This window comes from Trachymyrmex cornetzi, unplaced genomic scaffold (assembly GCF_001594075.2).
Source record: "Trachymyrmex cornetzi isolate Tcor2-1 unplaced genomic scaffold, Tcor1.1 scaffold4, whole genome shotgun sequence".
Lineage (NCBI taxonomy): Eukaryota > Metazoa > Arthropoda > Insecta > Hymenoptera > Formicidae > Trachymyrmex > Trachymyrmex cornetzi.
In genome coordinates, this window is record NW_017298743.1 from 1,826,947 (window position 1) to 1,842,688 (window position 15,742).

General features: G+C 31.7%; 1 protein-coding gene across 1 annotated transcript in view; it reads left to right on the forward strand.

Moving 5' to 3' along the window:
- Window positions 1-205: 205 nt before the first annotated feature.
- The window catches only part of LOC108764174 (neuroendocrine convertase 1), a 32,448-nt gene continuing 16,911 nt past the window's right edge, over window positions 206-15,742 (forward strand). The window contains exons 1-2 of the mRNA XM_018512259.1: window positions 206-394; window positions 1,611-1,782. Of these exons, the coding sequence (XP_018367761.1) occupies window positions 384-394; window positions 1,611-1,782 (183 nt within the window). The 5' untranslated portion in view covers window positions 206-383. The remainder of the gene's footprint in view (window positions 395-1,610; window positions 1,783-15,742) is intronic.

Below are 15,742 nucleotides of genomic sequence, written 5' to 3' on the forward strand. Positions count from 1 at the left end.
CAGCTTCGTCCACCATAGCTGTGGAGCGACATGAGGGTGATGAGAAATCCTCCCCCTCCCTCCTCCTCTCCTTTTCCCCAGGCGAACAAAAAGACAATCGTGGTTAATTGCCACGCACACTGTCCGATCACTTGTCACTCGTGATCCAATAGCCGGGGTCGGCGAATTCCATCGCCATTGTCCCTCCAGTCGCGTAGACGGTACGCGTGCGGCAGAGAAATCGAACGGGACTGTCAGAACTCGGAGGATAGTATCGCGAAGAAAGTGATAAGAAAAAGGACGACGATTCCATATAGAGTGATCGTGCGGCAAAAGTATTAATTGCTATTGTCGCTATTTATTTACTCTCCGTCCCTCCCGCGAACCCCATCAGGAAAATTGCCATGGCGGACAGGTACGTGTTACGGCACAACAACAGTGGAAACGGTGTATCTTCTCTGTTGAAAATTGTACAGATGAATGCCACGACCGCGGATGATAAGTAGTTTTTATACGCTGCGCGAATTCTTCGTGCGTCCCAAGTGATAAGAATATAAAGGATCAACGAGTGCAAGTGTCAAATTCGCTGTTGCAAAATATAACGTCATTTTTCTCATGAGCCATAAAAGAGTAAAACATATATCATACAGTACTGCTTTCTCTAAGTTAAGGATGCGTTGTACGTATTTCTTAACAAAATAAAAAGTTATGGAGAAATTTTTACAGATTTTTTATATTGTATTTGAAGTAATACAAAAAATTTGGCGACAATTTATTTAGTACCTGAATCAAAAATTATTTCAAAAATAGTAGACATGTTTTTAAAAAATATATAATTGAAATAAAATGAGAAAATTAAAAAATTTAACTATGAAATTGTATTTTAAAATATAAATATTGACTCTATTGAATTGTTTCAAATAACATTAATTTTTATACAAAAAAAAGTATTATATATTATAAATTTCCAATTTTAATCACTTTTTGCAAGACTATACACCTTAATTGCAAACATCCGCAAGTGATTTATTATTATTAATTCACACTTAACGACCGGAAGTCGGAAAAATGTGTTCACTGCATTCTTTCCTAGAAACAGACATTAAATGCTATTAAACCACATTCCCAAGTTCGAGCAATTACACTGCTGGACTTAATAGTCCCAACAATTGTTACGATAACATCAAACAACATTAAAATGAATTACGAGACTAATCCAAAAGTAACTTTTAATAATTAATCATTTTAGATCTATTTTGATGTCATTATGATTTTTGTTCTATTTAGATTATTAATATAATTACGATAATCGTACAAGGGATTTGAGAAAATAGGGCAATTGCACGTCCCTAATATATTCGCATCTGACACAATCGAGTGTTCTTAATATACAGGGTGGGGAAAAAGTATGGAAGCAAACAATTATTTCCGAAACTATTCATTTTTCGACAAAATGTCTTAGACATAATTTTTATGGTATGAAAAAAAAGCTTCCATACTTTTTCCCCACCCTGTATATAGAATGGCTCGGAAGAAATCCGCTTAGGAAGTTTACCGCAATCTTCTTTCTTCCACGTTGCAACGCGAACGAAAGAATCGTGCTAATATTCGAAACTTTGCTTATTCCCCAGAGTGTGGGCGCGCGTTATTATGCAGCTCGTCATCGTTGTATCTGCATCCAATTTCATCGCCAACGTCGACGGCAACGTAGATCGTCCCGAGGAGTGGGTCGTCAGGATAGCAGGGGGCTCGCAAGTAGCATCGCTATTAGCCGCTCAGTCCGGTTACAAACACCATGGTCCGGTAAATCCTTCTATTAATTTCGCGTAAACAACATGATATAGCAAAGTCTTTTCGTCTACGTTGTCACGTAATATCGCGAAAATTGCGAAATGTATTATTACATCGCGTTCATATATTAAAAAAAAACGAGAACGTGGAATCGGTAACAAGAGACGACATATAACATTTCCACTACTTTAAATCCTTAATTGCTACATGCCCCGAGAACGAGCAAAAACTGTGATACGTGATTCGGACGTGATTATATATGTATCATGCAATTATTCAATCGGAAGCTATATATGATATCGCGAAATGATTTCCGATTTACGTATCAATGTTATTAATTTTATATTCTTCCATTCCAATGATACATCCCAAAGGTAAAAAATTTACGTATTACTCAGTACGTCACTGTTTAACGAATACTTAAAAATAGATTAATTTTATTCGGGGATTATCTCGCGGGAGATGACGTTTTATCAAACGCCCGACATATGGCGTGTAATAAGACGCATTATGATATCGAGTTTAAAAGCATATGTCATGCATTGAAAATATGTAATTATATGCGTATTTTTTTTATGAACAATATCCATTTAATTTTAAATAAAGGATCTCTTTTTGCTTTCCGCGGTTATCCGAAAATTTATAAAATAAACATCAATTAATGTTTATCATTCATTTTGCTAATTTAACATTTTGCTAATTTACTGTTACATCATTTAATAACCTATTTAATTATTTGAACATATATATATGTATTGTATATTGTGTATTGTATGCGACACACAAGAATGTTGAGGTTTAATCAATTAACTTCCTTAATAAGTAACTCTTCTGAAAAAGAATTTTATATTATCTCAAAATTTAATTGTCAAATAATTGACAAAATTAAACAATTATGTTTAATTGTCGTTAAAAAGTCTATTCTAAATTAATTAAAAAACTCATACGTTAAAAGTTCCACATATATATTTGAAATATATATATATGTATAGCATACAGATAATTTCGTTCTATAATAACTTTTTTATTTTTAAAAACCGTCTGTCTTCAGAAAAATCTTGTCTTAAAAAATATAAAAGTTGAATTTTATATATATATAATGTGAACAGAATAAAGTTAAACTTAGAATCGGACATTGCACAAATGGCTAACAATAAGTTATCAAACAATTGTTCAACTTTTAATTGCATCTTACTGTCCTTCACGTTACTTCTAAAAAGGAGTTATAGATATCTTGACAAACTTATTTCTTGGCTCAGCGAATGTCCAACGAAAGAAAATCTAACTAATATTTTTTAGTTAATGGTAATAATAATTCAATATAAACATCCTAATTGTAAGTAACACACAGCACCTATAAAGCATTTATAAAGCGTTAAAAAAACGCTGTTTGCAAAGCATTTTGCAAGTTAAAAGTTTATTTAGATATAACTACAAATATTTTGGGCAAAGGAATTTTTACAATTTGAAAGATGATAAAAAAAGGATAGCTTTGTATCTAAAATAATAAAATAATCTTTAATATCTACTAAAGAAAGACCAATAAAGTCGCGCAACGCAGACTTAGAAATACATATGGATACCAAGGGATGCTGTAGAGGTCAGCAGCATCCCACGAAAGATGTAAAAAGTATCCCAATTTCTGCGAAAAGTTTCCGTCCTATGGGCCCCATTCAGCTCACAAATACAGTTCGAGAAAAAGGAATGCCCATCGTATGTGGAGAAATTTTCACCTTGCCCGAGTCTTCGAAAAGACATCCATATACCTCACCGCCCTCGAATCTGACCGAGGAGGGCGAAATGTATTTTGGAGTTTTGGCAGAGTCGATAATACGAGAACGTTGGATACGGCGGCGACCGCCAAATCATTTCCTTTGCCATACGGATGACTGCAAAGAGATTATCCCTGTAAACGGAGCCTCACGAGCCATTTGATCACACGTTCATTCCGTTCTTTTCGCGTCCGCCAACATCGCCTTTACCGCTCACAGACGTTTCTCGCGCGGATCTCAAGTCTGGTGTACTTTGCAGAACGAGGTTCTTTGCGAGATCACCGTGAGAACCCGAGAGAAAATATCGGGACGAATAGGGCCGATATCGCATCTTTTTCCTTTTCCTTTGACAGGAACATCTCAGGCAATCGCCTTATTTCCATCCGTAGACGCTGAGCGCCGCCGAGTGCTCCCTGCAGTTTTCGATGCGTAATATTGGAAGACGAGGAGAAGCAGCAATACCAGTCCAATTTCCTATAGGAATATCTCATTAATCGTGTGTTAAATCGAGCAGCATATTGCGTACCGCAGTGTGCTATTTTCACGCGGGTTAGTAATGCGTTTAGAATATCTTACTTTGTATAAACGTACATGTAATCCATATAAGCTCGAACAATTAAATTTCGAAACATATCACGTAAGCAAAATTTACAGATTTGAGTTTTGTTTATAATAATCGTATTGTATCATCTGAAGATTTTGAATATAAAATCATAGATGCATAAAAATTAATTTACGTTTGCATACAAATTAATATTTTTTTATAAGTGAGTATTAAAGAAGCAAGGATCCAAAACTCGATTTAAATCGTTTTCAGTAACTTGTAAGTTGTTGAATTTACATCTTAAGAACACTATATACAAGTCTCCGTGCACAGTAAACCGAAAACGAAATCACAGTTGTAAAGTATTGCCGCCTACAACCGCAAGCGATAGTATCTATAGTTATCGTGCACTTTATACAACGAGTTTTGCCTCGTCGTGTGCGAGAAGCATCGACGAAATGATATCGTATCTTTTCCCTTGGCTTTGACGAGGTACTCTACAATCGATGCCTTCCATCTGTCTCACGATACGTCGTAAATGCTAAGTCTACTTCTAAAAAAAAAATATTTAAATATGAATTGTGTGCTTTAGCAATTTCTTTTACGGTGTAATATATAGACAAAGAAACTATTTTTTAAAGAGCATAGATAATTTTAACTTACAATTTCCTACGTACATAAATTTTTTAACGTAAGGATTTTATATATCTCGAGTGCCATATTCCTGATTTGTCGCGCCGTTACTATGTGTTTAGCTGCCCGTATTGTGATATGATTTTTCTTAATGATCTATAGTAAAATTATATAAACATAATGTATAAGTTGCTTTTTCAACCTTTCAAGGAATAGCGTCTTCAGACGTTTTCTCTTTAAGTATAACATTTTTAACCGAAAAGCTACAAGCTACATGCGAAAGGAATCACGAGGGACCTTACCGCAGCAACTGCAACTGCCTCGCCAAGCACGCGGTCTACCGCAATCCGCGAGCGAGCACAGTGCGTGAGATTGCTCTTAGGTTGTCTGTAAGTGCATATATCCAGTGCGGTCACGACATGTAATTATTTCATATAATTAAGCCCACTCGTAACGACCAACCAGGAGTGCGCGACGTAACCGCGATATTAACGGGCCGAATGGAAAAGTGATGAACGCGTTTCAAAGAGCTTAACTCTCACGCAAAGTTGTACGTGGCTCGTAGAGTGCCTTATAATTTATAGCAATTATTATCATTTATGCCTACTCTTTAGTCTACATCACCATGTTAGATAATTCAATGTGTGCATGAATTCACATGAACAATTGTAAGTTGCATAAACAAAAGTTTTAGTTTATTCGTAGCAACTTATTTAGTGCATCTACACAAAACGCTGCAATTAATATTTTACAATATAAAATGAACAAAGACAGCGTTTAATACGTCCATATATAAATTAAGGATTTTTCTTTGAGCTTGACATATGTAAATCCATGGATCTGAACTCAATACACTACAGACACTTATTTTCATTTTCATTTTATATACACATATTTTTAATTTGTGTAAATAAAAGTGCAATAAACATCTACGGAAAAATAACAGCAAAATACAACCTTATTTGAAAATAATAAAAAGAATAAGAACAAAAAAGAACATAATCTAAATAATATACGTATAAACGGTATATGTATTTAATATGAACAGAGCAAAAAAGAAAAAAACTCATTTTTTATTTATATCACTTAGACATTTTAGAAATTAGACAATTTAGAAAAAATAGACGTGAAGTTTAACATCATTAATTTGGTAGAACATATAATATAATAAAAGCAGAACTTTTATAATCGTTGCTTTATAGTAATGACAGTATAAATTAAGAATAATATATTATTAATAATATATAGATTTAGCACAAATTTCTCTCCCCCCCTCCCTCCCTCTCTCTCTCTCCCTCCGTCCCTCCCCCTCCTCTCTCTCTATTTACTTTACAATTCTAAAAGTGATATGTCATGGATGTTATTTATGTTAAATGCGTTTACAATCTGTACGCATTACATCGCTTAATCTACCTTTACTAATAACAAATTAATTGATATAGCTAATTAATTATAACACAAATAATTATAATTAATTTAATTTACGTAAAACCAATTAATCCTTTTAAAGTCTTTTGTACACGTATCTAAAAAAAAAATTAATATCTCAAATTGACAATGATTGTCAAGAAATTTATATAAAAGCTATCGGATGTAGTAATTTATGTGTTGTCAAAGTATGTGACAAAATGACATTCGATCAACAAACTAAGCTGGAAACCTCTATAATTTGTTTCTCATTATCGTACATCTTACGCACAATCTTCTATTATAAAGGACCGAGATTGCTCAATCAAGTCCGAGCCTCAGGGCAAATTGAAATTCGGTTATCGAGAATCTGTTATAGAACTATTGGAATGAATTTCCCGGCATTAATTTGCCCGCTGACAGACAGAATGGTTTCTTTACTTTAAAAGCACAGCGGCATGAATGTTTGGAGAGAGATGGAGACATTGTCATCGGAATAAATTATCAATAACATCTGTTCTAATTAAAATAAACTATTTTAAGTATTCATTAAATGTTTTATAAACAATATAACTTATTTTTCTTAGAAAATTTCGTATATTTACGTAATATCTATTTTATATATTTATTTTTATATCCGTATATTCCCTCTCCTCCCGTTTAATAAAGTAGTTTTATTTTAGATCTGAAAATATCTGATCACATTAATTATATGAGAAGGTTAGATTAAAATATATACAGTACACTAAAAATGTTTTTACATTCATATATTATGGATATATTGTAAATATTTTTTTCTCTATTTCTTACTGATATTTTATTCATAAGATTTGAATATCATTCTCGACACGGATACTTTACTTTTCTTGCTGTTCCTCTACATATTTCTTCCTTCACATATATATATCGCCGTAAAATTTTTTAAATAATAAGATTTGCAAAATATATACGTATCCCCAAATCATATTTTACAAAATTTATCTAGCTTTGTTTAAAAGAATTGATAAATTATCAATTTTATGCTTAACATCTTTTAGCATAAAACCGTTTGTATTCATATTTCTAAAGTTTTATTTTTAATTTTTGTTTAAGAAATACTATCCAAAAACAAAGTGTCAGTTGACCTTCTTCTATTTTTAAACGACTTCTCTGAGGCGTGGATATTAATTATACCATTTGTAAATTATCGGAAACTACCAATACGGTGGTTCGCTGATTCATCGTTTGGCAATAATTGAAATTAATGATACTGCGCCCTGCTGAACACTATAATGAACTTCCTGTAAAGTTATGTTCATTGACAAATGTCACAGTGATTTATTGTCCGGAGCATGTCTCTTCGTTAGCTTCCTCCCTTCTGAAAAGATTTAATCTCACAACGGGATCAACTTCATGTCACCAATATTTCGGCCATGATAAATATTTAATTTGAGCGTAAATCATTGTATCTAATTTCGCATAACTTATACAAAGTATCAAGAGCTCATGTAATTTACCATTAGATATGCTAAAATTTGACATTTATTTGGTGGCATCTAATTAGTTAAATATGATTTTTTTTCTTAATTATTAATTTCAATAATAAAAACAAATTAACAGGTTAAAAAATTAAAAATTAAATAAAAAATATTAGCACGTATTACAAATTACTGATTGTAATATGTTTATATGTAATAAACTTTATATGACATTCTAAATTCCAATAAATATTCTACAAATGTTTCGACCATTAATTTATATAAGTCTTCGTTGAAAAGATATCGATTTCTGTTGGAAATTGCAGTTAATTTTAATTTATTATAACGATTCATTTCAATACTAATGATGACCTAATTAAAAATTGAAATGTTTGTATATACATATATATATATATATTTTAGATTTTCATATAAAATTTACATAAACACATTACAATCTATTCAGCTTTTATAACCGGTTTTTTAATATTTGATTAATTTTAATAAGGAGGAGCGCACTATCAATGCTATTGTGTCATTCTTTTTTTATTGATCGTTATTAAAACAAAAAATGATACAATATAGATGAGTATTGAAAAGTATTGAAAATTGTATTAGTTATTTATCTCAAAAAGTACACGAATTTCGATAATGTTAAAATAAATATAATTTTGCATTTTATATATATATATATAAACATATATATTTTATTGAATTTTCTATAATACTTTCAAATTGGAATTAATTTCTAGTTAACGACTTTTATGCATCTAAACAGTGATTATAATATTACATTTATTGAAAGTTTTATTTATGACATTATAAATTCAAAGGGTGTAAGCTTCGATAAAATGTTTATCAAGCAAATCTCTATTAGCTAAATTAATTTGATACCATTGCACAACTATTTTCTTGGTTGCCAATTTACATAGTTTGTCTCAGACATAGGGATAGAATATATAATCAATATAACGTTAATCGGTTCAAAACAATCGAGTGAGATCGACTGTATGAAACTAGTTGGAGCTCTTTGATCAAATTCACGTGATGCTGGTTACAGCGTTGATTTCAATTAAAACTTTAACTTTGACATCGACTTCGATACGATAAAGTTTCAAAGGTCGAACGCATTAATGCAATTTCTGCCTGCTTATACACGTCTGCTACAGCTCAATTATTACAAAGATTGCCAACTTATTCCATCTCTTTGAATTTCTTAAAACCTATTCAAAATACTCAAAACTCTCGAGATATTCTCTACTTCCGAAAAGCAAATAGCTTTGAGTATAGTACTTTTTTTTTTAGAATGCAACACCTACACAGAAACTTATAAAATTAAAATATGTTACGAACTTACTTATTTCTGTGCATGACATTAAGTCAAAGTAATCTCGAATTTTACACAAAGCAAAAGAAAATTATTATATATATTGGTTATTACCCACACGTTTTCTACTAAATACTAAATTGTAAAGACTAATATAACAATGCGGTCGTTTGTTTGTACATGAACAACAAAGTTTAAGGTATCATTGTCAGTTTAGGTGTTTACTGCTACATATCACCGCAGTTGTATAAACGCTTGCCTAAAGTGTGAGCACTGCCAGTTTGGGAACCTGCACGTGAACTTGTAGATCGTTGAGAACTTCTACCCTCTGTTGAATTCAATGCATGTAATTGAATTTGCAGTCCGCAAGTGCCAGACATCGCGTAATCCCAAGTAACGTACATCAGAGTCATGGGCTGCCACTCACAATACGTTTAGCTGTTAAGAGAAAAATTCCATGCTACTAGAAGGTCTAGAATTTCGAAATCTAAAACTGTGCAGCCCAAGTACTCTTGTAAAATGAAAAGATATTTGATAGAACAGTTTGAAATCTTTTTTTTTAATTTTATATTACATTTTATGAACGAAATATGCATTCTAAATATATATATATATATATATATATATATATATATATATAAAATATTTTTTAACGTGCATATGTATAATATTTTTATGAACGTCATTTGACGCAAATAATTAAATGATAAATACAATTTTTTTTATAAAAAAAAAGGAAATTTTTAATTTAATTTTTAAAAAGTTACTATACTTTTATTGATACGAAAATTTATCTTGTTAATTTGTATTTCTTGGAAAATTAATTTTTGACTTCGGAAAATTGAACTTCGATACATGATGAATATTCTATCAAAAGAATAAGATAATTTTCTCTTCTTCTATATGATATTTACATAGGAACTTACATGCGGCGTGAAACGTCTTATTATGGTTCAATAATATCTGTCTCACGATATGGCTGCTTGTAAGCCTCTATGTAAACTTCCTCATAAAGAATCACAAACACCAAGACAGTGTGGAATTTGGACTATCTAGGAACCTTAAAAGTAGTTCTTAATTTTTATGAGAATGGAATTTTTACTAACCCATTGCCGAACCCTCTTAGAGGGTAATAAAGCTGCATATATATCTTTAAGATGCATCTTTTTGTAGCGGATGAATATGAGATGAGTATCCTATATTCTAATGCTGATTCGGAACGACCAATTAAGGAAGATTCTTTTGGCATGGATTATTCTTGGTAGTTTGCTATTGTCTTCCGAGTGTGGTAATCGAATAAATTAAATTTCATGTTTCTGGCTGAATTTGAATCCGGGTCTTTAGCACAAAAAACAGACTTACAATTCTCTGTGCCATGATCGTCACAATGATATGGTAATATAAAACGGAACAGAAAAGCTAAATTTTTAAATTAAAAAAATATAAGTTGGTAACTTATATTTTTTTAATTAAAAAATTAATGAACTTCTCTGTTACATTTTATAGAAATGTGTAAACAAATACATAAAATATACGTATTGATACAATTTAATATAAAATATTTAAAAAAGAACTTTTCTCCCTCTCTCTCTCTCTCTCTCTTTCTTTTTCTCCCTTCTCTTGTCTTTTTCTCTCTGAAAATGGTATCGCAAGAAACCACACACACAACTGAAACTTTTTCCATTCAAAAACATATCAAACACTCGATTTTGTGTGTACATATATACCTATATATTGAGAAAAGAGAGAAAGAGAGAGAGAGAGAGAGAGAGAGAGAGAAATTTTTCGCTAGTCAGAATAAAAAAATCGGATTTCCTGTGCATTCGTATCTACGTCCATTTGCTTCCGGTAGCACAGTAGTGACGGTTATATATCGCTTATGTAATATAAACAATAAATACACGATTCAGATACATAATCATATACGCAATATGTATAATCAGTGTTTACGTGTATGACTTACATAAGACCAAGCATTGTACCTACTACAAACGCAATACTTGCCCAAGATTGTCACGCGTAGTGAATTAATGCATTGTACGTACGAAAAGTTTCACGTACACTTCGTGCGTGACCATTAGCCTGTCTTTTAACTTGTGCTTACGCCTTAATTTATTTAGCGAAAATTCTTAAAATAAATTCTATAAAATAATTTGATCTATTAAAGAAAATGCTCTTATAGCTTTCTCGTAAATCATTTTACGTGAATAAAGTTACTGCGTAAAATATTTAGAGGGTGCATATATTAAAAATATATATTGATTAATTTAATAAAAATTGCTCCCTTTAAATACATTTATAAGCAAAGCAAAGAACAAGCTTTATTAAGAAAATTTATCTAATATTGAAAATTAAAAATTTATAATAAAATTAAACTCTTTACATAAAATTTATGTAATTGTATAAAATATTCTTCATAGAATTATAATAGACTCAGACATTTTACAAATTGTACATTTTTTCTAAATTTCTGATTGCAAATTTTTAATAAATTTGGATACTAATCTTCCTTAAAAATAAAATGTGGTTGAATATTATCTTTTTCACTATTTTTCAATATTAGATATCTCAGCAAGTAAATTTGAAACCAAAATTCTGATAAAATAAAATTTACTTAAAATTTTATGAAAAACAAGAATATCGTTGATTACTTATGCCTTTTCAACCACTCTTCAGCTGAATTCAGAAATTATTGATATCTCGACATCAAGACTACATGTAGACTGCATGATGCATAAGATAAATCTTTAACGCATAAGTTATCTGATTTTCCATTTATAAACTATTTGACAAATTTTAATGTAGTTTTCCTTTATGATTCCGTTAAATTATAGCTTGTTTAAAATTAAATTAAGAATATGATAGAAATCTTTTAATGATGTTTACGTTTTTGAAACTTACTTCCCAGAAAGTGCACTTTATTTTTAAATATTTCTCTTAAGACAAAAATTGGATCGTATTTTCAAGAACTCATATGATTTGACAGATCCAAAGTCTGTAAAATTTAGAGAGACCACACGATACCTAGAACATCCCATATAAACGTACGCATGCACACATTCCCGCACGCAGAATACCTCCAGAACACAGAGAATGCTCACAGGAATTCAAGAGATAGGGAAGGTGTGGTCGGGAAACGACGACAAGAGGGTTGGTACAGAGCGGGCAAGGCCGGGTAGGAAGCAGAGGATAGAGACGTTAGGGTTTTCATTGGAAACTGACGACGCCTGCGGGAGCTTACGGGTGCGGGATTACGAGAGACAGTTGGAAATCCGATCAAAACAAATGGACTGCGAAAATACTTTCTCTCTCTCTCTCTCCCCCCCCTCCCCCTCTCTCTCTTTCTCTGCGTGTGCGTGTACATTCATCTCTCTTCCCATTTCTCTCATCTTCACTCGCGCTCCACGCCCAATATTCGCCTGAAGGGAGTTACAAGCGACTTGGACGATCGCAGACTTTCTTGTATCTATATCGAATACGAGACATCCCTCTTAGCAGTCGGAAGGCGCAATCTGAATACCGATAAGACGAATCGCTCGGTGATCGCGAAGTAATGACCGGCACTGATTTCTCTCCTCTATCAGTTTCTTCCTTTTCACGCGCACAAAGATATTTCTCACGGACACCTTCGCACACACAAAAAATACTACTATCAGTGATATGATGATGTTCAATCTTTGAAACGCTTTCACGCAAGCTTAAAACGATTGGATAGGAAATGTACAGAATAGCATAATTCTTTTCCAAGAGTTCGCACAGAGGAATCGTTAAATGGCAAGGAAGGAGGATATGACTAAGCGAAACTTTACCAATTGGCGAATATTATCTAACAAGATAATGTAACGTAATGATGCGAAAATAGAAGTTTAAACTGTAAACTTAATTGAATTATATACATACAAAATAAAAATTGATTCGTACTTATATAAATAAAGTAAGATTAATTTTTTTTAGCATATTAATTATTTGATGGAAAAGTAACACAATTCAAAAAGTAGCATTTTTGAGATAATGACAGAAAACACTAAAGATGTATATTTTGATTAGAAAAATGATATATTTATAACTCTCCCAATTCACCGCTAAAGAACAGGAGTGTCGCTTATTCTCTAATTAAGTTTGCAATGATTCTAAAAAAGAAAATTTTTTTAGGTACTATAAAGGAATGTTATCGATGCTAAAATATAGTTATAAAAGAACATCCTATTTTTTCTCAAAACGTATATTCCAGTTCAAATTAAAAAAAAAATGTTTTCCGGAAAGTTGCTAATTTGTATCACTTTTCTATCACACACACACACACGCAAACAAGCGATATATTAAAATATAAATTTATAAAAAATTAGTCAATGAAAAAATTGTCGTTTATGTGGAATAAGTGTATCTCCAAAAACCAATTTCTTTTTGAAAAAAAAAAGTATGAAAGGATATCATTGCATGCCACAATTTTTCACTAAATTATAATAATGTTAATTATATCTATTCGCGTTGTAAAAGTTAATTCGCAAAACGCCCTCTATTTTCAATAGCTTATAGATTCAAAAATCCATTTCAAATTTAACAGAAAATTGTGTGATTACCTCTCATCGATTTTATAATACAACACCTGCTTAGTTCAATCAATATTATATACTCTAATAGTTAAAGAAAAGTAAATTAAGGAAATTGAGTTAACTCACGTTTATTTAAGGAAAAACCGGTATGTACATTCGGGGCTTAATGTTACTAAGGAAAGCCATTTCGTATCAGATTAACATTGCGATATCACTGTAATACTCGGTAATAACCGTAATATTCGCCTCGTCGCTCGCTGATTGCGAAGTAATGACCGTTCCTGATTTTCTCTTCGTGCTTCTCACGTACACGTCCGTGCAACCCCCGTATTCTCTCCGACTACTGCGTGCTTACCGATTACGAGGAGAGAGGAAAGGGCCATTATCACGTAGTCGACGAATTCGAGTTTGAAGCGTTCCCACGTGGAATTTAAGAGAAGCACCCGCGTGACACCCAGAAAGAACGTGCCCTATCTATTCAGTGCTTTCGCGTTAAAAGCAGCGACCTTGAAGTCATCGCTCGGTAAAAGGATCGGAAGCGCTCACGTGCCTCTCCTTAAGAATTCTACAACGGAGAAGTTTACGAAAGCTATATCGAACCGCAAGATTTCTCGAATTAACCCCTTTCACGACAGAACACGTCCCAACGAAGTAAAAGTTACTGCCAAATTTTATTATCAGTTGTTTTAAAACTTACTTCAAAATTCGTTCATGATATCTTCCACAGAACTAACTCCTCTTTATCAGCAAAATAAACGATAATTAATGTCAAGCTAAAAGAGCTAGTACGTGAAAATTGTTTGATAAATCCGATTGTCCATAGCAAATATTATGATAAAGGAAATGAGCTCCAATTAATATAGTCTTCTCAAATAAAATAGTATTATTATTAGCAGGGTTGGGTAGTGCTAAGTTAAAAAGATAAAAGTTAAGTTAAAAAGTTAAAAAATTAATTAATTTTAACTTAACTTAATTACATTTTAGACTTTTAACTTTTTAACTTTATTTAGTTACATTTTATATCCGTAACTATTAATTTTTTATTTAATTCTTTGAAGTTAAGTCTCAGACATAATATGCGGCAATAGCGATAACTTAAAATGAGGTGAAAATTACAAAAATGAGCAAATTTACTAGTTGTTGACCAATAAAATTATAAATATTCTAGTGAATTTGCTTACTTTTGTAATTTTTATCTCATTTCAAATTACACAATCGACTCCCAGATTTCAATCTATCAGAAACCGTGTATTTCGATGTATCTAGTTTCTGATAGGTTGAAATTTATTATTCCTTATTACTATCGCTACTCCCTCGTATTGTGTCTGAAGCTTTAGTCATATCACGGACTAGTATTCATAGTCGAATCTTATATACTAAACAGTATATATAAACAAAACATGTAAATAAAATATAGAATATTTTCTAAATAAAGTATATATTTGTCATTTCCGTTATTTGTAAGACTGAAATCCTGGAATCATGAATTAAAAAAATAAAAAAAAGCAAATTTAACTTTTAACTTTTCGATTACTTTTTTTTATTAACTTAACTTTTAATTCAATTAATTTTATTATAAATTAACTTGTATCTTAACTAAGTTAAATTTTCAAGGTTGTTAATTTTAACTTAACTTAGTCAAAAAAAAAGTTAACTTACCCAACCCTGATTATTAGTATAATCTTATATATTAGAATGCAGTATTGTTTTTTCTTTATTTAATTAAGCTACTCACGAAAATGTTAGCAAATCTTCTTTCTAGCAAATCGTTCCATATGCTGTCGTTTAATACCGAAACTGAATTTATTATATATAGTTTACATTGGTAAATCTGTGTTTACATAAGATAGAAGGATTTCCAATCGATCCATGAGTCGCAATGTAAAATCCTAAATGTTTAATGCGGCGTGCGTGGCATACGTGATCACGGATACGCAAACGTGCAACATTCATGCATCACTGTATTGAAAAGTATATCCCGCCGGATATTCAGTAGTTTATCAGCGAGTTCAGCGAAGCATTTTGATGATCAAATTTATTCCTTCCAATCGAATGTACAACAGATATGATGGATAGTGGATTAAAGGATTTTTGCGCATGTTGTACGGGATTAAGAGGATAGCAGACGAAGGGATTATTGTTTTATAATCCCGGTGGCCTGAATTTCCTTGGACTCTGCCGCGGAGTTTGATCGCATTTAGTATTCTAGTATATCTATATTCATGAAAAACATAATACACGAAAGGAACTACTTGTTTCCCTGTCGTAGTTAATTCATA